The 20,525-nt window shown below is 35.5% G+C and overlaps 1 protein-coding gene across 1 annotated transcript; it reads right to left on the bottom strand.

Moving 5' to 3' along the window:
* Window positions 1-2,324: 2,324 nt before the first annotated feature.
* Window positions 2,325-20,453, bottom strand: LOC108207249 (protein FAR1-RELATED SEQUENCE 6-like). Its single transcript, XM_017377710.2, has 10 exons — window positions 20,431-20,453; window positions 20,202-20,321; window positions 19,688-19,881; window positions 18,091-18,206; window positions 17,905-17,996; window positions 17,573-17,766; window positions 13,525-14,431; window positions 13,212-13,435; window positions 3,131-3,717; window positions 2,325-2,918 (listed from the first exon to the last, which is right to left on the bottom strand). Exons 1-10 carry the CDS (start codon window positions 20,451-20,453, stop codon window positions 2,325-2,327), a joined length of 3,051 nt encoding a protein of 1,016 aa, XP_017233199.2.
* Window positions 20,454-20,525: the final 72 nt, after the last annotated feature.

Raw genomic sequence — 20,525 nt, 5'->3', positions numbered from 1 at the left:
CCAAGCTTCTCCTTAGGACTCTCACAGATGACTCCAAAAAAACTAGTAAATGAGATGGATAACTTGGGAAGTAGGGGGTTAGAGTCCAATAAAGTATGCATGACCACATGTGGATCATCAGTACAAAACCCTTTGGTTAGCACACTTACCAATTTACAAATGATGAGACCACGACGAGAAACGAAAACAACAATGGTGTGTAGGTCACCATATGTAAGCCGAGTCACGGATGTAGCTGCTCACATTGTCGGCGCAGAGGAGAGGAGGATATGGGAATGGCTATTCTCAAACCGAAAAAATAAGAAGTAAGCCATTTAAAACGATTGTACTTCATGTTTAAAATATGTCCTTTGGTTGATAAATTTGAGTAATTTTCCGTACAGAGAAATCATATTTGAATGGAACGGGAGGATGTGTTCAAAAGCACATTTCCAGTCCTTGGAATACAACAAGATGGTGGAAACCACTGTAATTGATGCTTGGACTTATCTGCTCAATTCAAACGAGAGACTGAGGGCTGATTCATCACCACTGAGACTGTTCCTTACTACGGAAACCTCGGTGAGATAATCCAAAATTTTTATTCTACTATTCCTCTAAATTACTATATTGCCTATATTATGTAATCGCCCCGTTACAAACCTCTTTATACTGTGGACAGTACGGGCCCTTGAATATGGAGGTGAACAATGACGATGAACTGAACAAGCGTCATTCAGTGTTCGCTGAAAACATGGACGTAGTGTTAGAAATGGTGAATGGAGTCCACAATAGAATTGTTGATGTTAAGGAGTTTGACATGGTATTTCTGAACTTGTCTTACTATACCATGTGTACTTTGTCATTGTCTAGGACACTACTAATATTTTCTTCTCGAATATTGCAGTTTGTATTTCCAGTTTATAATGCAAGCCATCATTACATTATTTGCTACAACATGAAAAAACCTAGCTGGGAGATAATAGACAATAGGGTGCACAGTGAAAGCTTTGCTAACATGTTTGGGGATCTCCCAAATGATTTGGTAAAATTCTATATCAATGCAGCACGATTTGTTGCTTCATATATATTAATCACCGTTGTTTTAAAATCTATGGATGAATGCAGCACGATTCTTTAAAATTACAAATTGTAGACTCATATATATATATTGTTCCACAATGCTGCAGCACGATTGCTTCTGTGACTGGATCAAGATGTACAATCTCCCAAAGGGTGCAGAAATACCACAGTTGGAGCCGATTGTTGTTAGATTGGGTTGGCAAACAGTAGATAATTGGCTTGATTGTGGTGTCTTTGTAATGAGGCATTTGGAGACATACATGGGCACCTTGCACGGGTGGAGTGCCGGGTTGCGCTCACATCCGGTAAACACTATAAATGCACATATACTATGTAGTATGTTATATCCACTTAGTACTTAGTGTTTAATTGATATAAAAAATGCAGGCTAGAATAAAGGAGTTGTTGAGGAAGCTGAGATTAGTTTACTGCCACAAGATTCTAACATGGAACGGAAACAAGAACCGTCCGATGATTATGAAGAATGTTGCAGCATACACAAAAGGAAAGAGAACTGCCTCAGTTTTTCAGAAAGTTTGAAGTTATGAAGCAACAATATTTCTCATTGTTCAGTAGATTGTCGTAGGCTTTATGGATTTGTGGCTTTTCATGGGTTTTCTGCACATTTGCCTAATTTATATATTGGAATGTGTCTAGTCTAGTACTTAGTAGCGTCTTACTGTTCAGGGCATCTTTGTGGATTTATGGATTTGTGACTTTTAATCAATTTTCTGCGACATTATTAGTCTAATAAAAGTATATCCTATGCCACTATGTTCTCTAATTCTTCCATGTATATCAGTTTCTAATTTCACCTGACTCCTTGATAAAGGCATGCAGTAGTCTACAGTACAATATAAATAAATTGAGTTTTTCAGTATCTATTTTTTCAGATTTGTTCTTCAGTATATGTGTCATACCAGTACATTTCTTTTTTTGTTTGTTGCTACTTGGTGTTCGTTTCTTAACGAAGCACATGCACACTTTACCTAGTGCATAAATTTTAAATGAGGCACTGGATCACAAAGTGAATTATGCATGATAATTGCACTGCCAAGATGGTTGATACCTGCCTCAGTATCCTATTAGTAGGATGACTAAATAAGGAAACAGAACACATCCAAAAGGTCTCAAGAAACAATTCAAGGTTATAAACATCCAACTGTGGAATAACAATGTCACATTTCATAAACCAGCCTTATACATATGAATAAACACATTTCCATTTAAAAGATAGTACTTTCAGAAGAATAGAATCTAAATTAAACAGAACCGTTCTTAATAGGCTCTGGACATGTACGAACATTGTGGCGCACTAACTTATTACAATTCCCACATTTCCTCTTTTTTCTATCTTGAGCAGCTATTTCACGGCTACTCTTCAAACGACTTCCGCAACCTTTGTTCCGACTAACATGTGGATTCTGCACAGAAATTTCTTTATCCGATACTGGTCCATAGAACTTGTCAACTCTATGAGCCTTACCAGCGGAGTCAGATGACCCTAAACCTTCTGACAGTGAAGAGTTGACTGACTCTAAGGCTTGTAAAACCGAGTCCAGCTTACCCTCATCATCACCAGCAAGATTGAGACAATTGTTGAAATCAAACCATGCCCTGGTCCTCTTAAGTTTTGTTCTATCATCTTTGTTGCTCTGATCATTAACATCAGATGAACCTAAAAAAGAAAAATTCTTTAAGGCATCTTTGGTCCATCTTGGCTTCACAAACTCGCGAGGTATTTCTTTTACGCCACAATGATGCAACGCTGCAAATGCGTGTCTACAAAGATAACCTTTACGGAAATAGAAGTTACAGCTACATGTTACATGCTTGTCACTGTGGATCACCATAACCTAGGAACATATATCAAATATTAACAAAGTGCGGAACATATCTATGAAGATGATACTGCTACCAGTTCTAGGAACATGTCTAATTTTATGTCTTGGTATATGTCTGCCCAGCATTACTCACTGAATATAGCATAACTTAAAAAAACAGGTACTATATGACCAGAAATATATATTTAAATGTGGATTACACCTAAGAAATTAAAATGTATTACCTCGAAAATTTTATCATTCAGCAGCATATCTTTGATTTTAAAAGCTGAAAAATCTAGTTCTTTTGTTCTGTCTTCAACAATGCAATGGCAACACCCTGATCTTATTTCCTCCCGCACAAGATAATAAATTTCTAAAGTGTAGATCTTGGAAGCATCTATTTCAATTTGCATTGGCGAATCAGACAATGGAATTTCTTGGGATCTCCTATCATCAGTATCATTTATTAAACGTTGCTTATCCATTGCGCTTTCAAAACTTGAATAGAATTCTACAAGAGTATCCCCGCTCTCATGATAATGTTGGAAAAAAAAGTTAGAACTCTCAGAACGAGAAGTTGTTCTGAGTAAACCAGCCATCTCAATACCAGAGAAATAGGCTGGAATCCATTGATCGCGGATAGCAAACATTTCAGACAACCACGTATTGTCCTCTAATTTGAATTCCTCTATCACCTCTTTCCATTCGGTTTCAAACTCAGTAGGTGCGAGATGATCGGCATATACCACCCCCTTTAGTCTACCAACAAATTTCTTATCCGAGGCCAGTTTTGGACCAACTGTAAGTCTAAATGTAAAGACAACCCTATCTGTTACATAGGGATGATAACTCAACAGTGGACAAGTAAATAACACTACGCCTGCACCGAAATCGGAAGATACGAAGACAAAGGTTGAAGAAGCCATCTACAGTCTTGAAGGAATAAGTTCACTGGAAGAAGTTCATTAATATGTTCATGCCTCAGTGAAGAATAAAGATTGAAGTATTCAAGATTGCGGAAGCAATGAAGATGTTGTCCAAGTACTCGAAAGATTTCAGTGCAACTCTTGAAGCAAGATATTTCTATATATCTTGGTTGGTTATTTATAATCAACAAACTGAAGCATAAACTAACCCGGAACCGACTGATCAATGTTTGCTGACAAAGACGGTACAATGTTTAACTTCAGTATAATTAGATTCCCTAGTACAATTAGATTTGCTTATTTATCTGAATTGTTTGTTAAGGAATTTATTTGTTCTATGAATGAATGTCTACCTTGTGTCAGTAGAACTTTTAGAAATTCATGTTAGATCTAAAACTGACTTAGGTAATAGAGATAGTATAATGCCATATAACAATAGAGTGGGATTAATATGAATTGATAATGTGATTATTAATCTGTTTATGATCATTATGCTTTTAGGAGATTATTGAATATCTGTAATTCTACTTGCTACCTGTTGCACTTGTGTTAATTGGTTTAAATAGAGAATACTGAATCTTCTGAATTGCATAACTGCCTGTCTTGCTCTTGTCTTATCTTTGATTGTTTGCCATGTGTATTCAACATCATGTCTGCTTATTTTCATGTCATGAATGCATGTCTTTGTACTTGCATTGATTTTAGAAAAGCATGTTTGAGAATCACATTAGGGCAATGTCTAAATAAGAATTAGCATGTTAAGGTTGATTCTGTTGTTACCACTGTTAAAGAAAAATCTCTAATCCATCCGGACCCAGTTATGATTGGGGACCATAGAACTCTTTCCATTTGTTACTGCAGGTTACATATGTTTCATATGATTTTTGGTGCACTCTGTTTGCTGAGTAGCTGAAAGCATATGATTCACAAAAAGTACCCTGTTAGCAAATGTGATCATGTGAGCAGTTCCGTCAATAATCTTTGAAAGATGACAACAAATATTCTCTTGCGGGACATGCCTGTTTTCCTGGAATGTCATCATGGAAGCATATCTTTCTTGGAAGAGTCAAAGCACACAAATTCCTAGTATCAGACTGTTCTCTAACAAATGACAGTATGTCGGCTCATGGAATAGTGTTTTATCTCAAATCAGGATGGATGTGAATTTTGCTCGTAGCTAATATGGAACTTCAACTAAAGATGGAGTGAGCTGTTTTGATAGTGAAACTTCATCAGATCAGTGTTAGCTATGGCATCTGAAGCTCTCGCACTTGTATGACAAAACAAGGAGCTCTTTCTATTCGTAAGAAGAGAATTGCTGAGAGGACTACCTCGTCTGGAATTCAAATTGGATGAAGGATATGAGTTATGTCAAAATAGGGAAGTCGAAGGAGCATCGCACAGAAGCAAAGATATGATCAACGTTACTGAGCCGCTTCAGATGATACGTATGGATTTCTACGGATCAGCTAATGTCATGTCTGCAAACAAAGCCAGATATCCTTTTGTGATGATCATTGACTACTCTAGATTCTTTTGTGTTGTTCGTATGTGTTCGAAGGACAAGACGTCACAAATGAAGGTTGATCAAGATGAACCTTGACCATTGATAAATCTAGAAAGACACCATTCTTGTCAATGGCCAATCAGAAGCAAACACTAACTCTTGGTATGTGTTTGGAGGAAAATGCCTCTTTGCAAGTCTTGCATTTGAAGCTCATTGAATATTTTCCTCGGCTACTCAATGGAGTCTACAGTCTACAGGGTGATTGTGATTAATCAACAGAAGGTGATTGTAAGTCTGGACAGGACATTGAACGACACTTTGCTCCAAGCTGTTAATGGTGATATCATTGGTATTATGATGATTCAATCCAAGAAGAATCTCTTTGCAAGGATAAGGATTGTTAAGAAAATCCCAGCAACAGCTTAGGGGGAGCATTTGGTGGATCCACTAGTCAAACTCAACACCACATTGGAGATGAACAAGACAATTCAAGAACGTATCTGCTTAGACAAAGGGTTTGAAGTCAATATCATTCCCGGGTTCTAGTTCTTAAATGTTCCTAATGGTGAAGTGAAGACTGGGAGAGCTACTGTCAGAGAATGTCGTTTCTTTAGGTTTCACTCTGAAGTGAAACTTGAGGAAGATTCAGAAGCTCTTAAAGGGATCCAGATTGAATGATTGCACATCAAGATGATCTCAATCAGTTTGAAAGCAGATAGTGCGGATTATGATACCCTGACCTAATGACAATTCATTACTTAGTACTTGTCGGGTATTTAGATTCCAACTGGATTTTTTTTGGCTCTGCTACGAGGGACAAGCCAATTTTGTTGCTTAGAGTTACTTCAAAAGAGAAGGTTATGATGATGATGGAAATAGAATCTTCAAGTTCAGGACTCTACATCTTAGGGGACTCAACGACCTTCATGATTGAACTAAAGCACCATTGACGAGACTCGGGTTCAGGATATTACAGTGAGCTAGAAGATGAAGCTTCATACAATATTTCAAGGACTTTGCAGTTGCAGATCCAACGGAGTTTGTATTCTCTTACTTCACCATCTCTCTATGAGTTGCTATCCAACACCTGATGATCGTCACGGACATGGTATGACTTCTGACTAGCATATTATTTTAAATATCTGTTTGCTAGAGTCATATTTGGTATTCAAATCATTACCTCTCATGATACAAGGCACACACAATACAACTATCTGTGCTGTGATACCATGATTATATTATATGTGGACTAACGTCACTTGTGCAAGATAATTGCTAAGTGAATGCAGATTAGTGATATGATGAGTTTGTTGGAAAGTTGCAATTCTTTATGGTCTACTAGTTAGCCTAAAGAATGAGGCAATAAAAGAAAGTCAAGGATCTTTTAAATATGCGCATTTTGGAAGATTCTAGACCTGCCAAGACTTATGCCAACAACCACTGGACTTGATCAGTACAAGAAAGGTACATCAACTAAAATGTGGAATGTCAAATCTCAGAGGTATTCAACTCATCACTTTACTCAACTGCAAGTGGATCACATACTATATTTTCTATAAGTTACTACTTCTTTCATGAGCATGTCTATCATATTTCTTAAATGAATTCATGAGTATTAAAATTGTTTATACATAGGACTTGTGAATTTATTTAAAATCCAGTACCTCGTGCTTTTTGCTATTATATGTGATTGCCATGTTTATTGATTTGCATGCTTAGATGGTGATTATATGTTTTAGCATGAGTGTTTGTTATTTCAATTATTTAAATTGTGTTGCATGACAATTAAGTGACTTATTTGTTCATGATTTAAATGATTAGATATGACATGAAACATGATTTAATTATGTTACATTTCTTGAACTATACTTCTTTAACAATTGGTATCTAGTAGAGAACTTTGTCATAATCAAGTTGTGATATATCTGTATTTGTGAACATACTTAGGATTATTTTCTAGGTTGAATTCATTTATATTGGTATATGATCTGTAGCATGACTTATTTGTTTCTAGCCTTATGACTTGTATCAGTAATTGGTATGTGGTTAGAATCTAGTTAGAATTTAGTCATGATATACTATTATTTGTGGAGTTACTTAGATTCTCTCTAGGCTGAATCCATTTATATTAGTGTGTATATATTTGAAGCATAACTATTTGTGTTGGATATTTGATGATTTATTAATTGATATCTTATTTCATGTCTAACTGCATATAGTTGTGATACTTTTAGTGTTAGTGATATTTTGCATGCTTATATGTAGATCACTAATATTAATTGTTAATATTTTTCTGCGAGGAGTTGTGTGAATTCACTTGTGTTTAATGATTACATGTATAGGACTTGTGAACTTTTCTTCAACTTTCCCTCGGGCTTGCGAATATCTTTGTATGATTGTCATGATTTTAGTTGTTATATGCTCATCTGATAATCATATGATATTGCGTAGGTAATTATTATTTTATCTTAGTTAAATTGTGATCCATGACAATTATATGCTTATTTGTTTCCTGATTGACTTTGATAGAATAAAAGAAGCATGATTGATTCATTTTTGAAATATTTAATTGGTATCTATTTTTGATGCTTTATTGATGTTTTATTTTTGAATTGATTGTGATGTATTGGCACTGGTGAAATATTGTTGCATATTTCTTAAATCCACTGGTGCTAATATATTTTAGGTGTTTAATATTCTGAGTACAAGGGAGACAACATAATCTTTATTCTGTCTCATATTTATGTTCTGGAGTGGTGAGTTTCTTCAAAGAAATTTTCTTATCAATTGATTTCAACAATTGGTATCCACTACTCTATTTCATAAATACTTCTTAGAATATTTTGCATCTATACATGTAGCGTCATAAGACGAGATATTGATTATCTTGTATTTGTGTACTTGGTGATCTTTGTCACTTGCAGCGTCTGTTTTGACGATGTGCTAGTATGAGGCCTTTTCACTAATTAGTGTGGCGAGTGCTTTATACACTGTAGCGCATAAATTTTCTTGTTTCCTTTTTAAAATTGTAGTGAGAAACAGGAGTCTGTGTCTTTTTCAAAGACAAGTTCATTTAAACCTTTTATGCATAGATTCAGACTCTTGTACTCAAACCAGTTTTTAATGGAAAACTTCGATTCTTTCATCGGTTGTGATTGTCATTCTTTATGAAAATCATTTTACAGTCACAACTGATTCATTTTTTCTCAAAAGATTAAATGCAATTGCTTTCATTCAAAATCATAGATTTTCTAAAATGCATTTATATCTCCTTCTGTTCTTCGGAACTTAATCAGCCTCTTGGCTTTCCTAGATAGTCATAAGGTTGAAAACCAACAATCTTTATCCCAGACTATAAAACCAAATTCAGAACACATCCCAACTTTCCCCCTGGAGTAATAAGGAACTTATTAGACTAGAGGTCAATGAGGGAGAAACTGTACTCGTTACAGCAAATAAGGATGTGAGGGATAGTGTACCCACAGCTCTACCTCTCAAGGAGAAAAGGTGTTTTCAAACTTGAGGTAACTGTTGCTCATCTGTATTCTCCCAAAAGAATATAGAGCTGAAAAGGCAATTAAACAGTCTCTGGAATCATTCTCTCAAAAGGATGAGTCCATTGAAATTCGCTCGTCAGCCAGAGCATCTTGTATTGAGTCAAGCACATCATCAGTAATCACTCTGATGAAGAGCCTAAACAGAAAATCTTATGGACACAATACAAGAGAGTGCACAGTAAGGTTAAAGGTTTTGTTCCAGAAGCAACTTCTTCATTTATCATTTTACGGTAAATAAGATGGTTGATGCCTTTACAGGTGTAAGGAGGAAACGAGGATCTCAATTGCCAAATCTTCAGGATTCTCGTCTCCCTCCCCAGATAAGAACAGATCTGGATCCAATCGGAATGGATTTCCTATTTATAGGAGATCGGCAACTCTCTGACTATGAGTCAATTTATTGATGAGTTAGTTGAGGATCGGGGATTTACGAAACCCCATTGCACCGCCAGTGACCTCTCTTGAAGGGGCTATGGTGATTTTCTCATGCAGGTACAGAAGACCATACTTTGAGTGCTGAGAGAAACACTGTGAGCCAAACACTGAGAGTTAAAACAATTGGTGAGATTCTGAGAAGAACCAGTGAGATGATCGAATGATAAATATGTGAGCATGAGTGAGTGCAAACACATAGGAAATTGAGAAGAGTGAAACACTTGTGAGGTACATATAATAATTGGTATTGAAAACTCACATGTTGTTGAAAGAATTGACGGAAGCAACTACGGTTCATTCCATTTCACGTTGTGAACTTATGGTTGATGATTCACTTGAATCAAGTGTCTTCACAGACATTGAGGAGGACTTAGGCCTTTGCCATAATTAAGCCTTTGTCTAACCTCCCAGAGCAAACAACTCTGGATCCTTAATTGGATAAGCCACTTAGTGGTTGGCAACTTGTGGACCATGATTCGGATTTATCTGATGAGTCTGCAGGGACTGGGAATTACGAACTCCCATTGCACCACCGGTGACCCCCTTTAAGGGTGGCTAAGGTGATTTTCTTGCAGGTACTCAGCATTTTGGAAGCTCAGTATTTGTGTGGAGGGATACACTTACAGAACTCGTGAGTGACACCCTTACCCAAAAACCGAGAGAAAATTGAGTGTTGAGTGATACACCTGCAGAACATTTTAGTGAGACACCCACTAATTACCAAATTTATACCTAAAGACAAAGTGGATGTTGTTACTGGAATGTCAGTTTTACTCATTACTTTTCCATTTGGAACCTATTCTTTCAGCATAGGGACCAACCCAATCAAAGTAAACCCTTCTTCTGAACTCTATCTTCGACCCCAGCTTTAGCGTTGTTTAGTTCTCTATGGGGAGATTATATTTTGGTACAGGAAGTATTGTACACGTTCCTTGACCTATTTGATACGACATATCCTCGGAGGATTCCACAACTAAGGGGGAGAATATATTTAAGGGGAGAATATATGAAAGGGGGAAGAAAAAGTAAGTTAGCTTTCTTCTGCTGTCTACAACTAAGGGGGAGTAAACTACTCTTTAGCGGTATACTACTGAGGGGAGATTCTTCTTTCAACTAAGGAGGAGCATTGATCTTTCATCTAAAGGGAAGATAACTACTTATAACTAAGGGGAACCTGATCAAGGTAACGGGAGGAGATGTATAAAGTGATACATTTATTCTTCAGTAAGTGGTAGACAGGAACTTATTCATTACCACTGAAGAATTCAATGAAGCTGCTGATTGTTCTTTGCATAATGGAATGTTTTGAATTCTCTTCAAGACAGACTATGAGGATTTTCAGGCAGGTAAGCAAGAACAAGAGAAATAAAGGGTGATATGCACATTTTTTTATTTCTATTCATGAAATCTGGAAATGTATTATATGATCCAGAAACTTTGTAGCATTATTTACTAGTCCAGGGCTTTACTTTTTCTAGTGTTAGTTGAGTTATCCTCCAGAGGATTTGCTTGTTATGATTAACAAACAAATAGGGGGAGATTGTAAGTCTAAATGTAAAGACAACCCTATCTGTTACATAGGGATGATAACTCAACAGTGGACAAGTAAATAACACTACGCCTGCACCGAAATCGGAAGATACGAAGACAAAGGTTGAAGAAGCCATCTACAGTCTTGAAGGAATAAGTTCACTGGAAGAAGTTCATTAATATGTTCATGCCTCAGTGAAGAATAAAGATTGAAGTATTCAAGATTGCGGAAGCAATGAAGATGTTGTCCAAGTACTCGAAAGATTTCAGTGCAACTCTTGAAGCAAGATATTTCTATATATCTTGGTTGGTTATTTATAATCAACAAACTGAAGCATAAACTAACCCGGAACCGACTGATCAATGTTTGCTGACAAAGACGGTACAATGTTTAACTTCAGTGTTAGTCGCTTGTGAACCAGACCAGTGCACTAAGCGTCAGCACGTACGGAGCTTTGCAAAGTATTTATCGATCGAAGAATTGATCCAGTCATATCAAGTCATTTGTTCCAAAGCCAAGCCAAGCCAAATGTCAGCTATGCCAAAGCTTACTGCTCAAATGCCATATGTCAAAGCTTCCACATAAAGCCATATCAGGAAGTGACATTTTATATATGTGTGCACTTATATATTTGTATATGTACAAATATAATTATATATGTATATATGTATATTTAATTAAATATAATATATATAATATATATGTATATATGTTTTTAAACATATGTATATGTATATTTATATGTATATATATTTAAATAAATATATATGTATATAGTATATGTATTTATATTTTACATAAACATTTATATATTTAAGTGTATATATATATATGTATATTTATATGTATAGGTAATTATATATATTCTATATATATATATATATTAATATTTATATTTACATATAATTATATGTATATTATATATATTTAAATATATGAGAATATATTTAAATATATGTATATATATATTACTATATGTTTATATAAATATTAATTATATATATTTATATGTATATCTTTATTTATACATATATTTATATAATATTATGAATATAATATAATATATATAATATATGATTTGTGCCAACTCAAGATTTGAGCTAATTTGGCTAAGTTGGGAGAGGAGCAAACTCAAGTCAATCTCAGTCAAAGGAGTGATAACAAGGAAAGCTTTTACAATGGTGGAGCAACTTTTGACTAAGTCAAAAGACACTATGGTGGAAGCTATATGAGGAGCAACATTTGACCGAAGTCAACAGCTCTTCCTCACTTAGAAAATTCTCTAAGTATCATCACAAGTGAAGACAATGCACTCTTGAGGAGCAAACTTTGACCAAGTCAAAGTTCGTCCCCAAGTGATGAGAGAGAACAAGGAAGCTATATGAGGAGCAACATTTGACCGAAGTCAACAGCTCTTCCTCACTTAGAATATTCTATAAGTATCATCACAAGTGAAGACAATGCACTCTTGAGGAGCAAACTTTGACCAAGTCAAAGTTCGTCCCCAAGTGATGAGAGAGAACAAGGAAGCTATGTGAGGAGCAACATTTGACCAAAAGTCAAAGGCTCTTCCTCACTTAGAAAATTTTCTAAGTACATCACAATGGAGTATCCACACTCTTGAGGAGCAAACTTTGACCAAGTCAAAGTTCGTCCCCAAGAGATGAGAGAGAACAAGGGAGCACATTCAATATGGAGTTTCTTGGAGTTAGATTTATTTTGTTAAATCGAATCCGTCCAGGACGAACTCAAGTCGTCCAGGACGAACTCGTTAACCATGGTTAGTTTATGAAAGCCTATAAATATGTGATTGTGGTTCTCACAATTTACATCATCCTTCGGGATGGATGGCCAAGTGCTATGCACAAACTCTCTCAAATATACACACACCCTAGCCTAGTTTTGTACCATAAATATTTGTAGTGGATAGGGCTTGTAATATTTAAATGAGTGGTCATTGTAGCCAACCTTCGGGTTTGGATTTGTAGCACCTTCGAGGTATTTATCAATATACAGATATACCTTGGAAAATATTGTGTGTTGGTTTAATATTTTCATATCCTCAGAAACCGACCCAATAAATATCCGGAACACGAAACCCATTACAGGACTGCAATTTGTTTATCCGCAAGTTTCGAAAGAATTTTAAATTGTAGTGAGTATCGTATTCAACCCCCCCTTCTACGATACTTTGGACCTAACACCAACCTATACAATAGACAAGAACAAATAATTATACATGAAAACACAAAAAAACGGACTAGAAATATAACAGATAATAAACAGAAGAATGTACTGCAGCACATTAACCAAAAGATATATATATAAGTACCTTCATCGGCAACTTGTTCATAATATGCCACATACACAGACGATGTGTTGAGGAACGCCAACATTTATCCAAGGCCTTCTTTATTGCTTTACATTGGTCTGTAATGACAGTTTTTGGGGCACGACCCATTGCCTTTTGGAAAGTAGTAACGAGCCATTTGAAATTCTTGTAATCTTCCTTAGCTAAAAGAGCTGCAGCGAATGTAACGTTCTTCCAATGATTATTGACTCCAGTGAATGGAACGAACACCATATGATACCTGAAACATGAATAATCCAATTAAGATACAATCTATAGCAATTTAAATAGAAATAAGTTCAACAGCAACACTTTATACCAATTACTTACTTATTTGTTCGGAAAGTAGGATCAAATGACACTATATCGCCAAACACATCATAATTGGCCTGCCCCACAACATCAGTCCAAAAAAGACCAGTCAAGTGCCCTTCAGTGTCAACTTTGTATTCATAATAAAAGCGGTTCTTGGATTTTATTCTCTCCAACTTGAACTTGGACAGTAGCTTGTCACAATCACGCGGGCCAATACGCACTTTCACATCCCGAGAAAAATTCTTGAAATCATCAACTGTCGCTCCAATCTCATCATAAGACCCAGTCATCTCCTTCAATAAACTATGGGCACGTGTAGGACCAATATTGGCTCGAGAACAATCAAGTATGAAGTTCTGATATGGCGTAGACAAATTCCTATTACATCTGAGAAACATTTTCTCTTTACCAGTTGCTAATGGGTGATTGTGTTCCTCTATGAATCCCATAAGCACAAAGCCCCTAAGACCAGCACGCTTCATTATTATCCGTGCTCTACATTCACATCTTTTGGATGTGGTCCTCTTGCACGGTCCTTGGAGGACATGTTCAACAGAGTCACGAAATTTTTTGGTATCAGGCTTGTTACCACGACTACACTGATAATACTTTGCATACAGATTACCCCACCTATCAGATTTCTTTGTTGACGAGATGACATCAAAACCACATTCCTTTCCATATTCTCGATAAAAATCAAATGCCTCATCTAGAGTGGAAAAATGCTGATTCAGTTTTGGCTTCTTTGTTTCATCACATTTAGGCGTCCAATACTTAGTACTATCTGCACCAACCTGACATGTGGGATCAGCTTTATTATTCTCAGAGACTTGTTCTGCACTTATCTCAAATTCTGAATTTTCATTGTCAGAGCCAACAACAGAATCATCAGACTCGGAACTTTCAACATGACGGTGAACATCTGCAAATAAATATCTTTCTCACTGTTAACCAGAATTAATGATACAAAAACATGAATCACCATAATCAAAAGACTTGACATTGCAGAACGCAAACAGAGAAATCGAAAAAACATGAAAAACTAAAAACAATTGGTACAATGAATCGAATATTTGATGATCATAAAGAAATAAGACCACTGATCATGACCAACCTAGAATTTCTTCGATATTCACCATGTTCAGATTATTAGACAACAAAAAAAAACTTTCGACGAAGAACTCAAGGAGTTTGGTGATGATTGGCTGGAGGAATTAAACACTGTTCTGCTAACGATCGTGATGGTGCGTGCAAAATTTGTGCAGAACTACTCCTTAATATGCTCCCTCTGTTGTAACTGCTCCTCTAAAGTAGTAACTAACGTATATTACAGCGTATAAGTGTATGTATTCTCCAAAAATAATTATTAAAAAATTAAAAGTACTGTTAATCAGGTTCATTAGATTAAAGTTAATGAATGGCTAGGATTATGGTCTACGGTACTACGGTAAAAACGTGGACTACACAGAACTTTGTTCTGGCAACATATACTGGTTCACATTTGCAAGAGGCGCAGAATCTCCAGAATTCACAAAACCATCAACTTAGACAACTTTATTAGCTAAATATGTCCCGAACTGAAACTGAATATGTCTCTGAAACTTTGCTAGCTCCTCAACTTAGACTCTTGGAAAGACGCAGGATAAATTTCTCATGAAGTGTTCTCAACACATTGGACGGGACTAATCTCCTTGACCTGCAAAAAAAAAGAAAAAAAAAAGAGTCTCCTGCAGATGGACGGGGCTCTCTGAATTGCATAGTTAACGTCTAAACTATCCATTCTACTTGTAAGAAACAATAAACTTCTTGCTTCTAGAGCATTTTAGACACGGAGAGGACCAAGCTCTGAGTCGACTTGAATAGATATACTACCAGTTGAAACTTCAATGCTTGAAATTTGGCAATCAAATTCAGCATGTCAAGTAATTTTTGCACAGTTGTTGGTAACTATGGGTTCGAGCCTCGAGGTTTGCTAAAGCTCATCAGAAACTTACTGGTGTGGTTATATCCTAACTTTTCTGGCTCTCATCTGGAATCTCAACTAATTTCAAGAAAGAAACTACTCTGATATAGGGGTGTAAATCCAGTAATATTAAAATCAACTCTCAGAACAGAAATACAGGTCAAACAAACTAACTTCAAAGGATATCAGCAAAGATATTATAGGAGCTGATTTTAGAATAAAGAGGAGTCATAATTTAAATTTAAAATAAAGGTTAAAGCAATTAAATTGTGATGCTATATGTTTGTTTACAGGAAAGCTACAGCCAGGGGATTCCAAAAACAGTATAATAGTACTCTTACAGGCATAAAAGATTCCTTGGGGTGGCACCTCACAAAAGAGTCTTCTGGTTAGCACTTTCAAAATGGCATTCCTAAATATCTAAATAAAATTTACCTTGTCTTGCATGAGATTAAGAAGAGCTTTCTTGTTTGGAGCCTCCTTGGTGAAGTTATGCCCTGGATATCCACAACATAAACGATGTAAGCACGTAGAAAACTTGATTTCATGGAAAAAATATAACAAAGTTACTGCCTCAAGCTTCTAGTCTTAAGAAGTTCCATAATCAAACACATTTCTTAAAAAGAACATCCTCCTACCCGAAATTAGAATTTCAGAAAGCCAGGATCATAAACTGAATGAACAGGGTAACTGAATAAAAAATTCCATATTATGGATAATACCTATCTTTGCCTGAAAACCACACAAATAAAATATAAATGAATGCTCAATATATGCACTTGTGAGAGTTCCAAAATATACTGATGAAAGGGACATAGATCAGAAGAAGAGAACACTCTTTATCTAACTGCAGAAAGTGTTTTTCAGTGTATTTATAATTCTTTTATATCAGTTACCAAACCAGGTGATAGGTAGATAATATAAATAATCTGCTTGAAAAAATAACACTCACACGAAAATTTTCTTTGGCTCCAAAAAATACTAACCTAACCTGATCAAAGCCACAACACAACACAAACACGAAAAAAATAAATAGTTAACCGCTGCACAAAACTATAACAATACAAAATATATTTTCAAGTGACACTAAATTTAAACCAGCTTACAAATATATGCATAGTGATTTCTTAGTGATTAACAAAGTTCATAAAGAGCTCAAAAGGTGCACATATTGACAAAAAGCTCAATCACAATTAGCGAGTACCGGGTAATCTACACCAACTCGAACGTAGACCATGGATATGAAGAGGAAAAAATACATAAGCTCTTATGTACAGAAGTTTATCAGAAATGGCAGAAGTCAACCTAATAAAAAAGTGGAAAGGCACATCATCAGAGAGGAAGTCAAATGAACCCAGATCCAATGCATACCACATTCATAATGCAAGCAGGAGGAACTTGGATAAGAGATTATGCATGCAATGATCGTTATTTTCTTAACCATTGATTGATCTCAACATTCCAAAGTATAATTTTGATGCAAACATATTTATTTAAATACCATAAGGTGCAGTACACCACAAACGGATGGAAGATTCATAACACCATAAGAAAGAATAGATAAAACGTTTTTAAGTAACATCATTTATTTACTTCAGAAATATTCATCTCTCTCTTTTATAATTATAGAACAAATTTTTTTTCCCGGGATCCAATACCCGAGCAAATATTATATAGTAAACCATGAAATTGTCATATTCTCATGATTAAGAAGTTAGGAATGATTGACCTGCACGAATGTGGAGACTGAAAGAAGCGATTTCTTTGCCACTCTTTACTGTCTAACCTGATCAATAAAACCAAAGGTTGATACTTACACACAAGATTGCATGCTCCAACAGCTAAACATCCTGATGACTTAATTAATATAACTAAAATACGCAAGTCAAAAATTACATATATAACATCAAAAAAATAAAACCAAAAACCATCCTCCAAAGCCCCAATACCCAACCAGAACTATTAGCAGCAATCCTTACAAACGAAGTAGGAAACAGAAATATTAGCATTGAAAATTTAAAATGAAAACAAACAAACATGACATATAAATATTAGAAGAGAACTGGTATGATTAGTGATTAATACGGTTATAACACTCACTTTCACGGTTAGAAGAAGGCGAGACAGCACACAGAGATGATGGCTTCACGGCGCCTCTCGCTGAGTTAAAGACTGTCTTGTCCCTCTTGCCATTACTTTCAACCACTGGTAACCTACCGAATCCCTCTTGCCTCATCAGTTTAAATGCTTGAAATACTGGTTCATCCTCGTGCACCTTTAAAAGAGAAGGAAAACTGTTAGCACACACGCAATCAATTTTTAATCACAAAGTAATGATTTCATCGAGAGATCAGATATGCATATGAAGTTAAACTATAATAATTAAACAACCTATTTGCAAAATTCATATCAACTATGCATTTAGATTTTACCAGACTTTTCGACCGGAGATGGCATCAACCGAGACGTATTTGACGCTGAGCAAATGGTGTTGAGTTTGATTGGTAGTCTGCCTTTGAATGCTCTGCAGATATATTCGTACAACAATAACTTAATAACATTACAAACAAATTGTCAAACGGACGAAAAACATGAACTCAAATAACAAATACACCTACCAATATTTCCGATACAGGAACTCTGGGTATTGGGATATTTATTCTCACTATTAGATCGATCTTCAATCTCACAAACATTTCCACTGGTGTCATTGTGATCAATATTGCATTCTTCTCTGAAATAAAATTGTAAGAAAAAAACAATTAACAAAGAATAAACACACAATTCTCAGTTCAATGAAATATAACATCCGTAAATGATGATCGACAGAAAATCAATAATAACCTGATTGTTTGAATTTCTCTCATGATTTCTTTATCACTCTTTTCCCTTGACACACTGGATTCAATCAAATACAGAACCAATTAACACTAACAGCAACGAAGACAATGCCAAAAGATCAATATCATAGGGGAAAGAGTAGATGGAGACTAACCACTACCCATGGCCACTGTTAATTTCAGAGAGGGGAATTTTGTTAAAATAGCAAGGCACATGAGAAAGATTCGCCAGCGATATTTTGATATTTGAAGTCGATGGAGAAAACCTCTCCTGAAACTATGGGTCGTTGCAACCGCAGCATAATTTCAAAAGGAGTGATGAGTGATGGGTCGCTCGTTTTTCTTCGGATTCTTCATCAAACGCCGAAGAAAACAGTGGTAAATGTTCTTGGGTCGGAACCCGTTTCGAAGTGGATAGTCCAAGATAAATTGGAAATTACAGATCAGACCCCTGAAGTAGTAAAAGAAAAAAAAGCAGGAAGGACAGAAAATGTAAATTTCCAATTTCTTTGTATTCACAAATTAGGATTATATATAAGTTCTTATGTACAGAAGTTTATCAGAAATGGCAGAAGTCAACCTAATAAAAAAGTGGAAAGGCACATCATCAGAGAGGAAGTCAAATGAACCCAGATCCAATGCATACCACGTTCATAATGCAAGCAGGAGGAACTTGGATAAGAGATTATGCATGCAATGATCGTTATTTTCTTAACCATTGATTGATCTCAACATTCCAAAGTATAATTTTGATGCAAACATATTTATTTAAATACCATAAGGTGCAGTACACCACAAACGGATGGAAGATTCACAACACCATAAGAAAGAATAGATAAAACGTTTTTAAGTAACATCATTTATTTACTTCAGAAATATTCATCTCTCTCTTTTATAATTATAGAACAAATTTTTTTTCCCGGGATCCAATACCCGAGCAAATATTATATAGTAAACCATGAAATTGTCATATTCTCATGATTAAGAAGTTAGGAATGATTGACCTGCACGAATGTGGAGACTGAAAGAAGCGATTTCTTTGCCACTCTTTACTGTCTAACCTGATCAATAAAACCAAAGGTTGATACTTACACACAAGATTGCATGCTCCAACAGCTAAACATCCTGATGACTTAATTAATATAACTAAAATACGCAAGTCAAAAATTACATATATAACATCAAAAAAATAAAACCAAAAACCATCCTCCAAAGCCCCAATACCCAACCAGAACTATTAGCAGCAATCCTTACAAACGAAGTAGGAAACAGAAATATTAGCATTGAAAATTTAAAATGAAAACAAACAAACATGACATATAAATATTAGAAGAGAACTGGTATGATTAGTGATTAATACGGTTATAACACTCACTTTCACGGTTAGAAGAAGGCGAGACAGCACACAGAGATGATGGCTTCACGGCGCCTCTCGCTGAGTTAAAGACTGTCTTGTCCCTCTTGCCATTACTTTCAACCACTGGTAACCTACTGAATCCCTCTTGCCTCATCAGTTTAAATGCTTGAAATACTGGTTCATCCTCGTGCACCTTTAAAAGAGAAGGAAAACTGTTAGCACACACGCAATCAATTTTTAATCACAAAGTAATGATTTCATCGAGAGATCAGATATGCATATGAAGTTAAACTATAATAATTAAACAACCTATTTGCAAAATTCATATCAACTATGCATTTAGATTTTACCAGACTTTTCGACCGGAGATGGCATCAACCGAGACGTATTTGACGCTGAGCAAATGGTGTTGAGTTTGATTGGTAGTCTGCCTTTGAATGCTCTGCGGATATATTCGTACAACAATAACTTAATAACATTACAAACAAATTGTCAAACGGACGAAAAACATGAACTCAAATAACAAATACACCTAGCAATATTTCCGATACAGGAACTCTGGGTATTGGGATATTTATTCTCACTATTAGATCGATCTTCAATCTCACAAACATTTCCACTGGTGTCATTGTGATCAATATTGCATTCTTCTCTGAAATAAAATTGTAAAAAAAAACAATTAACAAAGAATAAACACACAATTCTCAGTTCAATGAAATATAACATCCGTAAATGATGATCGACAGAAAATCAATAATAACCTGATTGTTTGAATTTCTCTCATGATTTCTTTATCACTCTTTTCCCTTGACACACTGGATTCAATCAAATACAGAACCAATTATCACTAACAGCA

This window comes from Daucus carota, chromosome 2, assembly GCF_001625215.2.
Source record: "Daucus carota subsp. sativus chromosome 2, DH1 v3.0, whole genome shotgun sequence".
Lineage (NCBI taxonomy): Eukaryota > Viridiplantae > Streptophyta > Magnoliopsida > Apiales > Apiaceae > Daucus > Daucus carota.
Note: the sequence above shows the minus strand (reverse complement) of the source record. Positions and strands in the feature narration are given on the sequence as shown.